Source organism: Prinia subflava, chromosome 2 (assembly GCF_021018805.1).
Source record: "Prinia subflava isolate CZ2003 ecotype Zambia chromosome 2, Cam_Psub_1.2, whole genome shotgun sequence".
Lineage (NCBI taxonomy): Eukaryota > Metazoa > Chordata > Aves > Passeriformes > Cisticolidae > Prinia > Prinia subflava.
The window spans coordinates 41,378,698-41,397,881 of NC_086248.1; the positions used below are offsets into that span (position 1 = coordinate 41,378,698).

A 19,184-nucleotide genomic window follows, 5' to 3' on the forward strand; every position below is an offset into this window, starting at 1 on the left:
AACAAACTTTCTCTTCTGAAAAGAGAAAGGGAAAACAGAACAGGAAGCCTGGAATAAATTTAGCTTGTCCTCATTCTTCAAACTTAGTACCATCCACACAAATATTCTCCCTGCCTGAACTCTGAAAAAAGTTCTTCCATGGTTCACTTTCTTCAACTCATTGAAAACCCTGCAGAACAGTTTATGAAAACTGGAGTTTACCGGAGCCAGAAAGCATCGAAAGTCTGTATCAAGCCAGAAATTCAAATATTTAATTTAGCTGCTTATTTCTGAAGTATCCTTTATACCAGTGAAGATATCAGGCCAGTTAAGGTTTCTCGTTTACTACCAAGTGAATATGTACACATTTTATTTTCTATTATGTGTGTGATTCAACTGTTGCATTTCAAACCACATCTAAGTTTACTGTTAAAAATTTGTTTCTATTCAGAAAAGGTTTAAGAAATGAAAAAAAAAATTTGCATGCTTGCAAAGTTCCTTTTATACAATTAACTAGATATGGCTTTATATTGTCCCTTTGCTTGTTTAATGTTTATTTTGGGTGACACACATTAAAGGAATTTGGCAATGAAAAAAGATTTGCGAAACAGAAATATTTTTATTATCGCATAAAATCTTAAGAGTACTCTTACAACTTGCATTAAACAAAGAAAAAACCCTTACCTCATTCTCTCCTAGTCTTTATCCAAATTCAGTTACTAAATAATTCAGGTCATTTGCATACGCTTGAAATTCATTTCAGCATATGAACATTTCCATAATTTATGTGAGTACCTGTAATGGGATAATCCACGTAACGCCTTGTTTTTCCATCGTAGTATTCCGTTCCTTTAACAATTACTAAATGAGCTGGAAAATTTACACCCCAAGCTAATGTGCTTGTGGCAATAAGAACCTAAGACAAAAAGAAAGATTAATGAGGTATATGTAACAAAAAGCCAACTTTTAAAATTCCATGTAAAACTCATTACAGCAGGATTCAAAAGGGACACATGTACCTGGATTTTGCAGTTCACGAACAACTCTTCCACAGTTTTCCTGTCCCTTTCATGCAGACCTGCATGGTGCATGCCTATTCCAAAAGCAAGTGTCAGCTTCAGATTTGAATCTCTAACTGTGACTATAATGTCATTCATCTGTAACAGAAAGAACAATTGCTTGCTTTAAAACAGATTATTAAGAAAATTTAAACTTTTAGGTTTCTTATCTTTATTTTTTTGTTTTTGTAGCAATGATAGTTTGCTCAATGCTGTGTATACAAGCAGGAAAACAGAGCCTTCTTCAGTCTCTGAAAAGACCGGTTTTGTCTGACAAAAAATACTATATTAACAATGGGGGTGGAATACAAAATGCACATGACTTTATTGACATGCTAAGTAACACAGACAAGGAAATGAAAATGCAGAAAATAGCTTGACAGATCTGGCAAATACTGTGCATTCTGTTCTGTGTTTGTTTAATGCAATCCCTAGTATCAAAGGGGTTAGACCTAGTATAAAAACATAGCAAATCCCTGCAACCAGCAACATAATAACAGTCATGAAAAATAAATTTAGCTCTCTCTAATGCCTTTGAACAGATCGACTGTTCCTCAGTTTGATAATTTTGTAATTATTATTCATCAAGAAAGCTTCCTATTCACATGCTGAAATGCAAATTAATTTGAAAAAATTCTTTGGAGTGTGAGTTTGTAATTTATAGACTCAAATTCTGTAATGACATCCAACATCTATTAAGTGTGTTCATTTAAAACTTTGAGAAGTCCAGATAAAAAGCTATTTTTGTTACTAATTCCTTCAAATCTGATGTCAATGACACTTGGAATCATTTTCACTACTATGATTTTAACTGTCTTTCTTGCCTACATTTTCAAGTCATAAATTTGATAATAATCTTATTTTTGTAGATGACCTCAGTGAAAATTATCTTAATAATAAGGAACAAAACTTTCTTGTTAAGTGATTCTACCCTTCAAAATTACTTTTATTGTTTTATTTCTAAGGTCATTTATTATTTTAGGTGATTTTAATATAATTATAGTCAGGAACTTTAAAATTTATGCTCTTATTAATGGTTTCCTGGTGCCACCAGCAGTGGCATGATGATATTGCATATTTAGGGCAGAATCATTCATGGTCATGGGAGGTATAGCCAAGGAAAAAATAGTAGGGCAGTTAGAGAAAAAATAGTGGGGCAGAACAAATTAGTCAGGGTAACTGAATAATTTGGACATAATGTTCAGTCTCATTTCAGACAGAGTTCTCCAAAGTACTGAGATATGATAGCTGCCCGACTACAGTGATATCTTCATTTCTGTTTAGGACTCTGAAGTGTTTCACTTCTGACATTCAAGATCGTAACCTCTCTAAATATTTCCTGTGTTTTATAATTCTCAGACCTCAAAGTGAATAAAATGATTCACATATCTAAACTAAAGTAACGTGTTGCTACTCTTATAGAAGGAATCTTTAAAGGTACTAAAAAAATCCAGAGACTACAACAGTCTGTGTTAAGGAATTTAAAACAAACAAATAAACATACATAGATTTTTAAATCAATCCATTTTTTCAGGAAGAGTAAATTGCAAAGCATTTTAAAAGTCTAATTGTTGAAGTAATCTTGACTAACAGAACTACAACTGATGGCAGTAACAGAGAAACTTACTTAAAACAAGGAATTGTTCAACCTTTGACAGATCAATCAATTTCATCTGTCAATGGAAGCTCCTAAACTTTATTTCCCCTCACAATGCAGTTGCCTGGATGTTCCTGAGAGTGTCCTGTACTATTACACATGGAAGGTTTGTTGTATAAATGGATCTAGCACATATAAAAGGAAAAGGTGCTTACAGAAGGCAACAGTGAAAGGGTCCATAAAACACTGAAAAGAAAGGGAGCGGAAAGAAAAAAACAAACCCAATGAATTGAGAAGTGAAGAGGAGATAAGTCCATTTAGGAAAGGGAAGCAAGAGGAGGGGTAGATAAGTCGAAGAGAGTAAAGAGATGAATGAAAGGAGGATATGTTAAAGGATAAAGTTTATCTTTCTAGATACAATCAGCAAACCTTTGATTTCTCTAGTCAACATGTAGACACATGACTTCAGTGTAGACAACATGAATTATGACCCATATTAAAGAGTTTTTCTTCTAAGACTAAAAAATGTCTGGATAAAATGGGAATACATATACTGTTTTCTCTACAGTTATGACAATCAATATACAATACTAAAAAATATTGTCAAACCTATTAATGATTTTTTTGCTACAGGTTTATTAATTAGTACTAGTACTGTATAGGCTCCTTATGCCTATGAATACACTTCGCAAAATAATAAGTATATGTATATATTTAACATGAAATTAAGATGAAGAAAGTAGAAACCAAAATTGATAAATATGCCAAAACCAAAAAAAAGCATTTAGATTTTAGACAGTTTCTGCATTCAAGAATTGACAGAAGATACTACATTGCTAAACTAATTTTTCTTCTCCCCACCAAGAATCAGCACCTTATGATAGTTATGTCTTTAATGTAAGGGAACGAGCCAATTCCAAAGACATTTATTTCATTATTCACATCAAAAGAATGTGATATTGGGAAAATAATGAATCTAAACCTCCTTTTTCTCTAGAACAGTACAGGGATCAAATTAGCTGATTGGGATTAGTCTATAGTGATTAGACTGCTCCTTCAGCACAAGAGGTTTTACACGGGGAGCTATTTCCAGTACACAACCTTAGCTAAACCCTTCTGCCACACAGTTGCCAGCACAAAACATCCTAAATTCACGCGGCTGGGAATTTATTCAAAGATGTTCTTCTTGCTTTTACAATCAGTGGTGGTTATTTTTTTTCCCCTCTGACTGGCATGACAGCGGCGGCCTGTGGTGCTGTTAGTCCTACCTGCAAAGCAGCGTAATTTACCACAGGAGAACGAAAGAACCCTTAGCAGGGGCGCTGCTGCATGTCCTGCTATCCTGACATCTTAGCAGCAGGGAATCCTCGCCATTTTTAGCTGACCCCTTACTTTCACATAAATCACTCTAATAAACACAACTGTTCTACCCATAGGCACAATGCAAGGCTTAAACTTCTTATGACAATTTATTTAAAAATGTAACTCCTTTATGTCAGTGCAGTGTAAGAATATTATAACTTTCTATTAAGAAATAATGACGCAATTAATAGGTTCATTAACCAGAAACAGACACAGCGCTGTGACTGTAAAACAAATCTAACATTTCTCAATTGTTATGACTCAATTACTGTTTATCTTTCTGAAAACAACTGTAATGTAGTTTTACTCACAGGAGGATAAATGAAATACATCTTATCTTAAGAACAGAAAAATTATATTAAAATAATATAAGGAAACACACATCTTACTGGCATTAAAAAACACTGTGCAACACCAATGCAGGGAACTTAATGCCAGGAAGGGATTTTTTCCCTGGACTCACAGGATCAGGCCCACACTGAAAAGGTTTTGCTATCCTTCTTTTTTTTTTTTTTTAATGAACAAAGAAAAATATCTCCTGAAAACCAATTTGGGAATCTGGTAGCATTGCAAAATATTTATTCTAAAAAATAAACTTTATTTCTATTTTCTATTCTAATTTCTAAACAAGCCAGATTTTTCTCAAACTACTAAGTAGTAATTTTCTTTGTTCCTGCACATATGTAAACTGTTGAACCATTTGCTTTAAGCTAATAGAACTTTTTTTTTTAATATTTTAAATTTATTATACTTAAAAAGCTTTTGTAGAAAGATAGGATTCCATTTAAGCAGATACATTACCCTGTGCCTGAAATACATTCCAGTCAGAGTATAATTCAGCAAGTTGATGACAATGCTGGCTCCAAAAGAAAGGAGGAGACCAGATTGGACAAGAATGAGCTAACAGATTGTGCAGCCCAATTCTGTCCCTTTGAGTGTGATATATTGTTTCAAGATGCTAAAACCCCATACTTTCTCAAAGCATATCTGTTGTGCTGGTTTTCCCATTTTCACAGAATCCTCATTATTAGTACTCTCTACTCTTTTCAAAGCACGTCAGACTCAGACCATATGCCACTGAATAATGCTTATCAATTGTCTGAAATGCCCAATAGAAGAAAGATCTGCCAAACAAAAGAATCGTGAAAGTTATGAAGTCTTTTACAAAAATAATTACATATTTCACATCTGCTACAGATGTTAAGTGAAATAAAAACATCTCCTTGTTATAACTAAATGTTAATTTTTATGACACACTTTTGTGTCATAAAACCAACATCTTGTAGAAGGAAGCTGAACTTCTATAATGACTGAAACACTTAGAAATCATTCTTGGGTACCTGCCTGATCTTTAAAGGCAGAAAAAAAATAATCTTACAAAATTATTTTTGATGAAGAGTTGGCTTATACTTCAGAACGATCCCCCACAGAACAAGCTGCCTAAAACAACTCAAATAGGTTTATTCAAGGAACATTTTCAAATGTGTTTTAAACAGTTGAGATATATTAATTAATCATATTTAATAATACATAATAATACATTAAAGCATAATAATATAACAAAACATTAACACAAAAAAGACACATTTAAATGACAGCAATATGCCTGTTCATGACACAGACCATATTTTTCTATTCCTGTTTTATAGCACAACATTACCTCAAAACATTAACATGGAGATAATAGGTTGTTTGATTTAAAGGTTAGAGAAGGAAAAGCCATCTTTTGTGTTTCCAAGAATTCTTATTCTCAATTCAAGGATTGTTTTGGTTGATTTGGGGCTTTTTTCTTTGTTTGTTTTTATTAACAATGCAAACCAACTATTGGTAAAATTTAATTCCCTTTTATGCATATGGCTATGTGTATTTCCACGCAGTGTACAAACACATGTACTCATCCCTAAGTAGTGCACACATGTTTATACACTCACATGTCTAAAGTGGCAAAATCAGGATGGCTCTGATTGGGTCTTTTGGAGTCAATGAATGTCCTTCCTTCAAGGGCCCTTGAATTCAATGGAAGCAAACTATTGCCTGATATGGATGCTTTTGAATGTTACTGCAGGTATGTTTGTGCTAAAGGATATTAGTTATTTCTAGAGGTTTCACAAAGAACAGTCTTAACAAGATGCAGATGGCCAAACGATGCACAAAGCAGGACGCAAAAACCATTGCGAGTAAAGTTAAAACTATATACACTGGTACATTGCTTCTCCTTCCTTCCACTGTAAATATTAAAAAAAAAAAAATCCAAGTATCTGGACAGGGAATAAATTTTTTAAGGAAACTCCACCAAACAAATAAGAAAACACCCTGCTTGTCTGCTGGTGAGAACTGCATTCTAACTTCAAACAATAAACCATAAATACTACTTTTGTACTTTTGTTTTAGGTTAAAAACAAAAAGCTGTAAAAACATTAGAGAAAAATAAATAAACTGAAAACTTGATTCTAATAAATTATGCTGGAAAAAGATTGCAACATATTCTGCCATCATAGATGTAGATGCAATTTCTGACAGAGAAGGACTTGTTCCTGTTTAGTCAGCTCCTCATGTAGAACAGTATAACTGATTTTACCCAAGCTGACCATCAGAAACTGGTGGCACTGTCTGTTTCCAAAATGATAATATGAGCTATTGTCCCTTTTAACAAGGTAAGTAATGGGTCACAGGCTTGAACATGACAGTCCTGCCTGACAAGTCCAAATTAGAATTTTAGCTAGGAAGTGTATATTTAAAAATCCTCTAATGATTATACAAAAAAAGAGGGTAAGCATAATATTTTCTTTTACCATGGGCATGCTGGCATCAAAGAACAGGAAAAAGAAATTAAGGACCACTCTATTTACAGATGCAGTCTCCTCTTTGGGATGCACTGCCCATTCACATTTCTGTCATGACGCACCTGTGCCTCAAAAGCATAACCAGGACAATCTTTACAGAGTAATGTCTAATGAAAAATCCTTGCTATTATTGCAGATGGCAAGGAAAACAGCTTCTGCTGCTGCTTCTTCACTCTTTATTGAAAAATAAACTCAGTCTTGGGGCATATTGTAAGAGAGATAAATTTTGGAACGTGTATGGACAACACAACTTACAAAAAAATTAAAAAACATCTCTAAGGGTCTAAAGGGAACTAGTCCTTTTTTTTTTTCCTAGAGACTGCACACTTATACTCTGGGTGAACTGTAGCAGTGTTGCTTAAATCCTGAAGGATGTCTGCATCTGCAGTTGGAAAATGCAGGGGTGAGCTTTAAAGCATCAGCTACAAATCCTGCTAAGTAGGGCATTTCAAACATCATTGGAAACTTCCTTGGTCAGACTAAAGTATATGTAATATATGAGGTCTTTGAGTGGCCATTTCTTCACAAAAAAGCATGCAAATAGCCTGAAACTTAGTTGGATAGAATCTATGAAACAAATTTAACTATTGTAGGGCAGCGACAGGTCCAGCAGAACTACAAAACTGAGCAGTACTAGAAACAGCAATTTTCATTAAGTACTGGCCAGTTTTATGAAGATTGACTGCTGCCTCAAGTTTCTGAATACCTTTCAATTTTCTCAATACTGTAAGGGGTATGAGCCAAAACCTGCATAGCAGACACAAAATTCAAGGAAAATGTCCAGGAAGAACCATTCCCAAAACCTAACGGAGCTCCCAATAACATATATATATTTCAGTAGATGCTTGTATAACAAAATTCCTTCTTGACTTTTATTCAGTGGCACCTGTTAGATAATGACTCCTCTGAGGGAAAGAACATCTTGTATGATTCCTCCAGGATCCAGGCATGCTGTTATTTGCTTTAGTGGCAACAGTTGAAGGGCTGTTTCTACATGTAACTTTTACATACAAATATGGATCCCAGAAGGTTCATGCAAGTTCATGTCATTTGAAATATAACTGATTGATTTATTGCCTGAATTAGATATTTGGAGCCAAGCGGCAAAAATGATAGGAGGTGGATTTGCCTGTTATCTGAGAGTACTGTGAAAAGCAGCCTGGAAGTTTGTGAACAGAATCATTCATATCACAAGCTTCAAACAAGAGCCTGGTTTACCACCGCAGGGAGAATCTCTGCAGAGAAGATGGAGGAAGCTACGAAGATGGCATAGCTGATAAACAAAGACCTAGTGTTGGTAACAACACATTAACAAAGATTCAGTACTGGTCTCTGCTGTATTCCAGTCTCTTTCCCACAAGGCCTGAATCTCTCTGATACCATCACAAAGAGGAACAAAGAAAAAACACTTTTAATGGCTGTTAGAATCTGTCTCTACCTCAACTTCAGTCCTTTAGAAGCTATTATGGATGGCATTGTTTTAGAACATTTCAAAAAGCCTTAAGAAATCTACTGAGAAGTTAACCTAAACAGACAAACTTTTAGCCATCATGTAGCAAACCCAATTACACCATTAAACAAAACTTACTAAGTTTTGTTAGTTAGTGACATAAGATTCCTTGTTTCTCAAAGGAATCTTATGTCACCCAAAATTAATATTTTACAAATAAGGCCAACTAAAGAAAAATGTCATGGTCTGCTGTACAGCTTGCTAACTTTGTATACACCCATGAAAAATCTCTTATATCTCAAAATACTTCACAGTTAAGAATTACAACTATTTTGAAAATAAAGTAATTTGTCTTTAAGTTGTCCTAAAAAAATAGCGGTTGGCAAAAAAACCCAAAAAACCCCCAAACAAACAAACAAACAAACGAAAACAAAACAAAAAACCAAAAACAAAAACACCAAAAAAAACCAAAACAACAAACTATCAGGGAAAAAAGTTGTTTAAAAGGCAGCAACAATTTAATTCTTCTAAGTGGTCCATTTTAATTCTATATGGCATTGAGAAACACTTGAAATTCTGGATAAGAGTGTTAGCCATGGAATATACCAACTATAAAGTATTTGCTAGTTCTACTTTTCAAACGTAAAAATTTTATAGCGGCCTGGAGAGAATTTTGTCTATTTCACATCTAACCTTGACTTTAATATTACTTGAGATTTGATTTTTTAAATTAACTCCCCCCTAAATTGTGATTAGTTTTTATTATGATTAGATTATTGTTAAAGAATTAGGCATGATATATCCTATATATGTAGCACTATTAGAGCTTTGTCCTTTGCTTCAATGTCAAATGAAACTGAGGCTAATCATGCTCATTTAAAACACAAAACTACAAACTAGTCCCATAATTGCCCAAAGAAATGTCCACTTGAAATTGTGGGTACTTCAAACAGAATTGTGTTCTGCATAATAGTGGTAAGATATAACAACTTAGAACTTAATCCTCAGTCTTTTACATTTACGTAATCAGGACAGAGTAACTGGGTAGGTATCTCATGCTCCAAACATTCAGCTTATTAATTCAAATACAAATCATATGCAAATGTTATTAAACTAATAAATGCAAAGTCCGCTTGTCCTTGTTGGCTCCTATTTCAAAACCTTCAGAGGCTTATTCTGAAACATGAAATTCAAAGACTCCTAATAGAAAACCCTTTCCCAGTAAGTGAAGAAGCTCCAGTTACAGTTCTTTTTGCAACAGCAGTGGCTCCCAGGACATGGGGGGACTATTCATATTAATGCAAGTCACCTAGGGCAAGCTGAATATCCTAATTGTAGGTGAGATCACTACAGTAAACCAGCACAAGGTACTAGAGTACTCTACTCAGAAATAATAGCTTGGATATGAAATGTTTCTATTAGGTTCAAGAAAACATTTAATAGATGTTATATAGTTGAAAAGCACCAGCAAGTTCAGATATGTTTTAGCAATGTGGTTTATCAGCCAAGAAAGCCACTCTCTGTTTTGAAATCCATCCAAAACAGGAAGGATATCTTTATCTCTCAAAAATCCCATTTTATTTTTTTTTGCAAAGAGCAAAACGAACACAAACAATATAACCTAGAAAACAATACTTTTTGGTATATAATCTTTATAATTGTATAACCATTGATAAAACTGTTGATATATAAATATTCATACAGTATTGAACTTGGATTTTATATTTATGATTCCTTAATTTTGCTGCTTTTTGATCCTAAATTATCACAGAAATTCCTAGTAGAAGATTTGCAATAATTAGAAAAAGCTAATCTCCAAAATCTAGAAAATCTGAGTATCGAGGAGAAAAACCTGTCTTGCAGCAATGATGTACTATGATCAGGACCATTAGTGCAGAGTGAAATAAATAATACTGAATTCAGAGCAGGTGCTGAACTGAGTGAATTAAATATAATCTGGTATACAATTTGAAGAATGCAGATAAAAGAGAATATTGAATGGTTGTTTATTATTTAGCTCTCATTCATGTTTTGCAGTAAACAAAAGAAGATTAAAAAAAGGAAGAAAATATAATTAAAGATTATACTGCTTCAAAAAGAACAAAAAATAAACCTTTCTGCTAGCATTGTTTAACATCTAAGCATTTGACTTTGCAATCTCTATATTTTTAAAACAAAGATATTGGCAGAAGCTCTCTTTATTTTTTTTATATCATTGATTTATTTAATTGATATGCAAGACTAAACTATTGCTAAAAGATTGGTTCTGCAGTATATCTATTTATCTAGGAATATAGATGGATGCATGTACATACATAGGTATGTATATTCACACAGATATATATGCATCTACATATACATAATGCATCTTATGAGAAGGATGATTTTTCTCTTAAAAGACTGAAAGAGATTTGGTTTAGATTGCAGCTCAACATCTTTATGTCACAGATGTCCAGCTGTAAACTTTAGAGAGCACTACCCTCTGTCTTATCTTGGTATCAAAGACTTGCACCATGTGATATATGTTGTCTGGGACCATGGAACCAGCATTAATAAGATATGCAGGAAAAAACAAAGATAAAAGAGTTTGTGTTCTGAAGTTCAGCTCTTGTACAGACGCTTCTACAGCCTTAATGCTGTCACTACTTTTAATACATAAAATTTCAGCATATGCACAACTCTTTCAAGATCTACCCTCAAATGACTCTTGTTTCACATGAATTTTTTTTTCAAACAAACATCAACAAGGTAGAAGCAAAGCACAAAAAAGTAAGGTAAAATGTTTCTACCTCTCTTTCATCCATCTTCAGCCATTGTTTGGGATCATCCTCTGTGGCTAAGAAAGCTATGAGATCTAAGGCAGTAAGCCTTGTCTGACGTCTGGATGACACAAAAATAAGAACAGGCTTGGCTGGAGAATGACTCCGAATTGCTGTTGAGCAAAACAGAATTTGAGAATCAGACCCTTCAATGAGAAAAATGAGTTTCTCTTTGCAATCCCATGACAGCTGATAGACCTCCCTGCAGATGACATTCAGGTATGTCTACTGAGCCTCTGTTCTGCTGGATGGATACAACTGAGGTGACAATTACCACCTCTGAACCAAAGGCTGTAAAACTTCACTTAGCTGAGTCTCAGTTTCCCTTCAGCTACTTCAGTGAACACTGTAAGCTAATTAAGAGAACCAGTTATGAAAAAAAACCAACAAAACACCACAAAACCTAGACAAGCTTTCTAGACGTCAAGCTTGAGAATTTCTCTATCTCAGCCTAATAAGTATGTTAATGTTTTTTATGCACTGTTGCGATATGTTGTCTCAGACTCAGTGCCATGAAGGTCTAAAATTTGTTTTCTGCCTGATTCAGAGCTCAAACTACATAAATTCATGTCAGCCTACAGAGGATCACTTCAATCTACCAATATTAGAAAAAGTATAAAAAGCAGGAAGTGACTTTTCAATAGCTGCTGTGAAAGTGGGCATTACAGTACAAGAGAACTTTGTTTCTGTGCCAGCTAACCAGTCTGATATATTTAAATCAATTAAGATATATTTTAAACTAATTAGGTTTTGGGACTTTTGGAAACAGCACTTTCTTGCTCAGCCCGTCTTTGAAAAGTTTCAGGTTGCAGTGAATTTTTCTGGTCTCAGGAATAAGTATTGCCATGAAAATGCTAAAATAGCCTTGACTGTATCATGTCAAACAAGTTGGGAACAGTGCATGAAATAAATCATATTTATACATATTTTCTAACATCAACAAGCACTAGAAGTATAAACAGGTGTACCTAGAATTTCAAATACCCTCTCTAAGCCACTTATAACTCTGTCTGTGTGCTTTCTCATGTAATTCTCATTCAAGCAATTACATTTATTTATTTTTAATTTCTGAAAACTATTTCATACTGCCCACCAGCACATATTATTCTGCAGTTCATGAACACTACCCAGCATGCGCTCCTGCATACACACACAGTGCAGTTGTGGAATTATTGAAATGGGATAATTCATGTGTATTTATATCTTACATATGCCAATATATCTATATATTTTAAAAGCACAACATCTAATGGATTTTTGTTGCTTCAGGAACAGGTGTGGTAGAACAGCCCGAGACAGATTTATTGTTCATTAGTGTTTTTGTACAATGCTCTTGTGGAGGTGTAAATAATCCGAGCTGTCAAGATTGGTCTCTAGTCCACAATCAATACTTTGCTTCTGTCATAAGGCTAATTAAAGCAGCTAAAAAGTCCCTTCACAAATGTCACCTCACAATCAACAGCAGTTCACATCACAAAATTTATTTTGGAGGTTATTTTTAATTGATATAATAAATATTCCTTATGTAACCAAAACAAAACATGTTCAAATAGAATACAAGAGAGCTTTTCTTAAATCTATACTGCTTGCCAGCTTGGTTAAGAATAAAAAATTAGAAACAGAAGCATATCTGGATACACTAAAAATTTTGAATTTTATGGTTATTGCTTTGCAACTAGAATTATAGGAGGTTAGCCTGACTTGCAACTTCTGTTCACAATTTTTTTAATGCTTACATGCAGTGGTCCATATGAAAATACCTCAGCAGATTAATAATATGAATGGTTTTATTGCTTTCTAAATTTCAAAAATTTTTACACAAATATTTCTTTCTGGTGTCAAACACTAAGAGAAAACACATTTTATTTCCCCTTCACTAACACTAAATTTTATTCTTCTGTTCTAAATACATTACATTCCTCTATTACATGTTGCATTTGCAGCACACTTTATGTTTCAGACAAATAGCTTCGGGCCATTAGCAGAGCAGATTCTCCCAATACATGCCAAGAGTACATACAGTAACACATGTTGCAAATGTGCTGCAAATGAACTGGGTAAAGTCCCTTTTTCTTTTAGGGAAAGAAGGAAAAGGTCTGGGAGCTTGTTGCTTACCCTGAAAAGCAGGTTTGTTCATGCTGGCCATGCGAGGACAGTAATGCTGGCCAGGGAAGCCCTGGATGTGCACCTCCAGAGGAACTGGGCGCACTGATGGTCGGAAGTTGAACAGACCCATCTACAAGAGAACAATTTTTTCAATTTTAACCTTGAATTATCTTACCAATTGCTATTTTGTTTTTCTGCATGACAAATACATACCCATTTTTGAAAATGTTTTTCATACCTGATTAATGTTTAGCCAATCAGCAAGGTCTCTGGCATTTGCTAAAGCAGTGGATAGACCAACTACTCTTACTGGCTTCTCAGTGTGAGATGAGATAAAGTTTGTTCGAGACACAATGACTTCCAATACTGGGCCCCTCTCATCCCCTGGTAAATGAAAAGCAAATAGAAAAATAAAGAAAAAGGAAAGGTTCAGATGTCAAAGAGTACATTCACATCACAGCTAACATAGCACACCTCTTCAAATTTAGCACCTCTTCAAAAGCAGCAAAACATGCTCACCTAGAAGATGGATCTCATCTATGATAAGAATGGCAACTTTTTGAACATAGCTTCTGTTCTGCCAGCTTCTGCTGACACCATCCCACTTCTCTGGGGTAGTAACAATCAGATCAGCTTGGGCAATAGCTCTCATATCAGGAGTCACATCTCCTGTCAATTCTACAACCCTGTAATCAAGAAAGACAGTGTCTTGGCTTTACAAAGCTTTAAAACAGCTTAATGTTAAAATATTTACTTCTTAAATTCCTAAAAGAGGACAGAAACAAAATTAAGCAAAGTCATTTTGGTTCTTGTCAAATACATTTAACAGGATTTCCAAAATTGTTTTAAGTAAACAAACCTGTCTCTTTGTTTTACTAGTAAATATCATCTAAATAGCAAACACCATTCCTTAGCAAAACCATATAAAAAGAAGAGGACAAATATGAGTCCAAACCAACAGTTAGTATATCAAAATGAAGATAACACAATACTGGTATGATGTAATGTGAATCATAACATCCTGTCACAGGCGGGATGAAAGCTTTCATGGAGGCTACCAAGTTGCTGCCTGCTGTTCTGCATGGATCTCTGGTTTGAATAATGAGGCTAAACTGCCGCGTGTATTGCATTTTTTGGTGATGTTGGTGAAGGTCCATTAAGATTGGTGCAAAGATTAGCCTGAGATTACTTTTTGAAGACGCTTAGCAGATTTTTTCCAATTGTTTGCAGCATTTGCCATGACCCATCATTTTAGAAGGATCCATTATAATGGGTTTTAGACATTTCAATGACACATTCTAAATGCAGCTGAACAGCAAACAAAAAATTCCTCAATGTAATGGCTATATCCTGTTCAAGATTTTAGTCACAAGTAAGTGTAAATTCCAAAAAAAGAAATATTACCATAAAATATTTTATCTCATTGCTGTGAAAACAACAGGAATATTACTGGTAATTTCATGTCTATGGAACAGCATCTCTTTCTCTCGTGGTGTGCCTTGTGCGTAACTTGGGAAAAAGTCTACATTTAGAGAGGGTGAAAGCACTAAATGATGCATCCTATGCAGAAAAGCTTTAATTCAGGACACTATAATTTTGGGAAGCATCAACATGACTGATAAACCTTACAGATCATAATGTAATGGCTGGACTCCAACTCCTGGGAAGATCAGCAGGAAAATGATGTTACCAAAGAATAAAATTACATTAATTTATATATGAAGGACCTAATGTGACTAGTATTGTACAGTTCATACAAATCCTGTATGTTCCTTAGAGCTGAGGTTTCTAAGGAGAGCTTATTTTGACTTACATTTTCAGTTTCCAAGGATATTGTGAAGTGAAATCTGAGCTTCATATTTTTTATACTGGCAAGCAATGAGAACAAAAATAGCTGGGTATCAAAGTGTATCCCTTCCTTAGTTTTGATTCTGATCTATCACTTTTGATCTATCATTTTTGATCTTTGTTTTGATCTACCAGCGATTATTGATAGAACTTTTCAAGTACTAGAAATCTGAAGGACAGTATAAAACCAAAACCCTTTTTGAAATACTCATAAGTATTTTGAGATTTTATTCATACTTGATGAGCTGTTCTTTTGCTTCTCATTTCTCTGATTAGGTAAGGAGAAACATACTTTTTACCAAGCTTTTCTTCAATCCTAATTTTCCAGTCCTCAATCCTCTCACGGACAAGTGCTTTCAAGGGTGCAATATATACTGCCTGCAAAATAAAAGGCATAAAACTAGAAGTTAAAAAAGACACCTTTATTAAAGCGTACCTACAACACATAGTATTTGTGAGATTTGAATATACTCCAAATCTATAAACTAAATAAGGTCTGAGTTCCTTAAATGACCTACAACGCGATTTTATTTAAAATAGGCATAACGCCTGAAAATTTTGATTTTTTTCTTGAGCAATTCATAAGCAAATAAACTCTGATAAATAAAAATTTCTTGAAATTGAAGTATTTATCACACCTTTTAAAATCAAAACCCACTTATGTAAATAAAGGGGTTTTTTTTTGCCATGACTATAAAATCTGCATGTTAACATTCTGGAACACAATGTGAATTTCTTGCAAGCAATATCTTACCCAATTTCTAGTTATGTCATTAAATTATTAAAACATTACCAATTAAATAAAAGGCTGATTATTTTAAGCAAAATATCACAATATTTTTCTCAAAAAAGCCTGCAGTGCAGAGGGGAATATGCTCATGTGTACAAAACATATTTACTTATAGATTTATGGTTAAAAATTCTAAAGCTCTTGAACATGAAGAACATGTAGCTCTGCTACATGAAGAGTTCACATACATTCATTGAAATATATAGCCAGGCTTCCAGCTTTTTCAAAACCTAAAAGATATATTCCTTTGAGAACTGGCTATTTTTTATGTCTCACAGATAAGTTGAAAGTGTATAAGTGACTTGTTTACCTCACTTGGACTAATAAATTACATGAAGATCTTTAAATTCAAAGATGATTAAGGAATTTATGTACACAATATCTGCTAACAGAAAGGTTATACTTTTTTTAAATCTCCCAGTCAGATACAGAGATCTTTTTGAAAGACTTTAAAGCTAAAATGTGGTTAACTAATACAATATGTCTAAGTTGAGAAGCAGATACATATTCACTTGGAAAACAAAACTCCAAAAGGTTAGTTGTTCAGCTTCTAGACAGTTTAAAACACAGGGGGGAGGGGGAAGAGAACTGGTTTGTAGTAATTAATTGCAACTTATTTGTTTAAATAATAGAGAGACTGGGCTACTTGTATTCACATGGAAGGGAACTACAATAGCTATAAAACAGTACCACTGCTAGCAGAAGAAAATTAAAGCAGGAAATGCTGTTAAGTAAGGAAGAAAAGGAATTTTTTTTTTAGATTTAGCTGTCTAAATCTAGCTGTCAACTGATTAAAATAAATAGTTTAAATAAACGCATAATGCAAATAATGCACTACCATTTATACATGTATCCATCCATGTATTCACCATGTATCCACACACATACAGATTGGAGAAAGTAAAATTCAGTTCCTCATAGTCTTCTTCTAGACACTTTTATTGCTGAAAAGATGCTCATAACAAAATGATTCTAGTAAACCTATTTTACAAACCTTTGATGTGGGATACTTGTTAAAAACTCTAAAGATGGCCAATTCAGCTGCAACCGTTTTTCCAGAACCTGTAGGAGCTCCAAGAAGAACATTGCAGTCTGTGTGATAAAGGGTATGGAATATCTGTGTCTGAATAGGGTTGAAATGTGTGAATTTGTACAGGACTTCATATTCACGATGTCCCAAGGCTGTGATAGGCAAAGGCTGAAGATCCAGAAGCTCTAAAACCACAAAATGATTGTAAGTGCATGAAAAGAGATGCTGTGACAAGACATAGCCTGTTATGAAGATAAATATTTAATCCAGTAATTTAGTGGGAGACAATTTACATTGAAAAATGTTTTACTTAGTATCTCATACGATAGAGAGTACACATTTGGGTAACTGTTCACTTTGATGGAGAAAAAAGAAAAGTTGTTTTTATAGCTCTGAAAGATTTCTGCAAGCAATTTTTAATGTACTCTGATAGCTGTGAGCCAGCTATTTGCATATATTAATCTTTTTCTTATACCTGTTAGCTTTTTACCCACTTGTAGTAAGTTCTAAATTCATTGTATTAGATCATATGTATGTCCAGCTTCTTATGACAACAGAATGTGGAGTATTTCAAGCTCAAGGGAAAAGATCTCTTTAAGAAGGAAGGATTCTTTGGAGTTTCCAAGTTGATGGAGTAATACAAATCAGATGAGTACAGCTAAATTTTGCATCTTATCCTTTAAATGTATAATTAAAGACATAATCTTAATAAATAAACAGCTTTTCAATATATGATTCTCAATATATCTTGAGGGCATCTGCTATCCAAACAATTAAAGATTGCGGAATTTGGAAGATGATATATATAACCAGATTGGATTTGGAATCCTACCAAATTAAGGAGACTGCAGTGATTCTGCTATGCAGATGCTTTCTTTGAAGTTTAGGTTGTTGGGTTTTTTTGTGGCTGGAGGTCTCCTTGTCTTTTCAGGGTGCTTCACATTAAGGTATGATATGGGAGTCATAAAATCTACTGAGGCAATGATGCCTAATATTCTTCACATGCTTTTCACTGATACCTTATGGCTGTTTTATCATTCCCACTGCAACAGTGATTTCTTGGGCTCTGTTGAGGAGAAAGAAGGGGTTTTTTTGCCTAGCAGAGCCTCTACATACTTCATTGTTGAGTGGGAACCAGATGGGAATTGAAATCAATTATCATAAATCCTGGAGTCTCCATAACTGGTGATGTGTAAATATCTTTCTGTTTCTTCTGAATAGTAGTCAGTGATCAGTCAATTAGATAAAAAGGTTACACGTGCTTTTCCAGACAGCGTAGGTACAGTACAACAATAGCTAAACACTTCACAAACACATGTGAATTTATGCATGCCGAAGGACAACACCGTATGAGAACGTTGCATTTCTGAAGGCACTCGGCAGACTGCTAGATGAGCCAAATGTAATTACAGAGGAAAGGTTTTACAGTGACATCAGGCCCAATGAATGTATAAAACAATTTATGTATCTAGAAAAAAAGAAGCAAAACACAAACATATGCTCCTGTGCCAAGTGTTAAAAAAGGAGGGGGAGGGGAAGGCCACAACTTGATGAGATGAAATGTGATGTTCAATGCTGTAACAGTAATTGCTATGATAAACATATCTTAGCAAAAATAGTAAAACTTCTCATTTTTCAAAATTTTAGCATCGTTTGTCCTTTGCTGAATGTCATTTATTAGACTATGATTATTTTTAGCCAGTCCAGAAGAAAGGTAATACTTGACTAAGCTAAGACATACTGTAACAGATATTTCCCTTGTTTTATATGACAGGTTCAGTTTTCTTATGGATTATAGAGAATCTGGAGTAACTAAAAGGCTGGTATTATGAAGGCTGAGATGAAACCAAAATTCCTGCATTTTGTTCAGGAATTGAAAAGCTTAGAAAGCTGAAGAAGAAATATCACAAAGTGAAACTCCATAAATTATTCTCCAATGAATCAGAAGTAAGAGTTTTATTGCACTACCATAAAAAAACCCCAATATGAGCAATATCAATTCAAGCAAAATGATCAGATTTGAAGTTACCTGTGTGGGGTGGATGTCTCTCTGGAAGAATCAAATGTTGAAAATTTATGATACATACAGCTTCTGCTCCTAACCACCTATCGGACACAGCCCGAATGTAATATTGAGAAGGCAGAGGTTCAAAAATTGGGATTGTGAACACCAGCATCTGAGGTTCTTTGGTAATGACCTAGGACAAACATGTAGAGAAGAATTACTGCACAGAAAAATCCATAACTTGAAAAATCATAGTTTGCCTCACTTGCATAAGCAATGCTAACACAAAACAATAAT

At 34.2% G+C, this 19,184-nt stretch overlaps 1 protein-coding gene across 1 annotated transcript in view; it reads right to left on the bottom strand.

Annotated features, from left to right (window-relative positions):
* The window catches only part of ASCC3 (activating signal cointegrator 1 complex subunit 3), a 263,876-nt gene that overhangs the window by 57,243 nt on the left and 187,449 nt on the right, over positions 1-19,184 (bottom strand). Inside the window, exons 24-32 of the mRNA XM_063389711.1 lie at positions 18,912-19,080; positions 16,847-17,067; positions 15,355-15,440; positions 13,734-13,900; positions 13,453-13,598; positions 13,224-13,344; positions 11,079-11,221; positions 999-1,136; positions 775-895 (exon numbers count right to left, since the gene is read on the bottom strand). Of these exons, the coding sequence (XP_063245781.1) occupies positions 775-895; positions 999-1,136; positions 11,079-11,221; positions 13,224-13,344; positions 13,453-13,598; positions 13,734-13,900; positions 15,355-15,440; positions 16,847-17,067; positions 18,912-19,080 (1,312 nt within the window). The remainder of the gene's footprint in view (positions 1-774; positions 896-998; positions 1,137-11,078; positions 11,222-13,223; positions 13,345-13,452; positions 13,599-13,733; positions 13,901-15,354; positions 15,441-16,846; positions 17,068-18,911; positions 19,081-19,184) is intronic.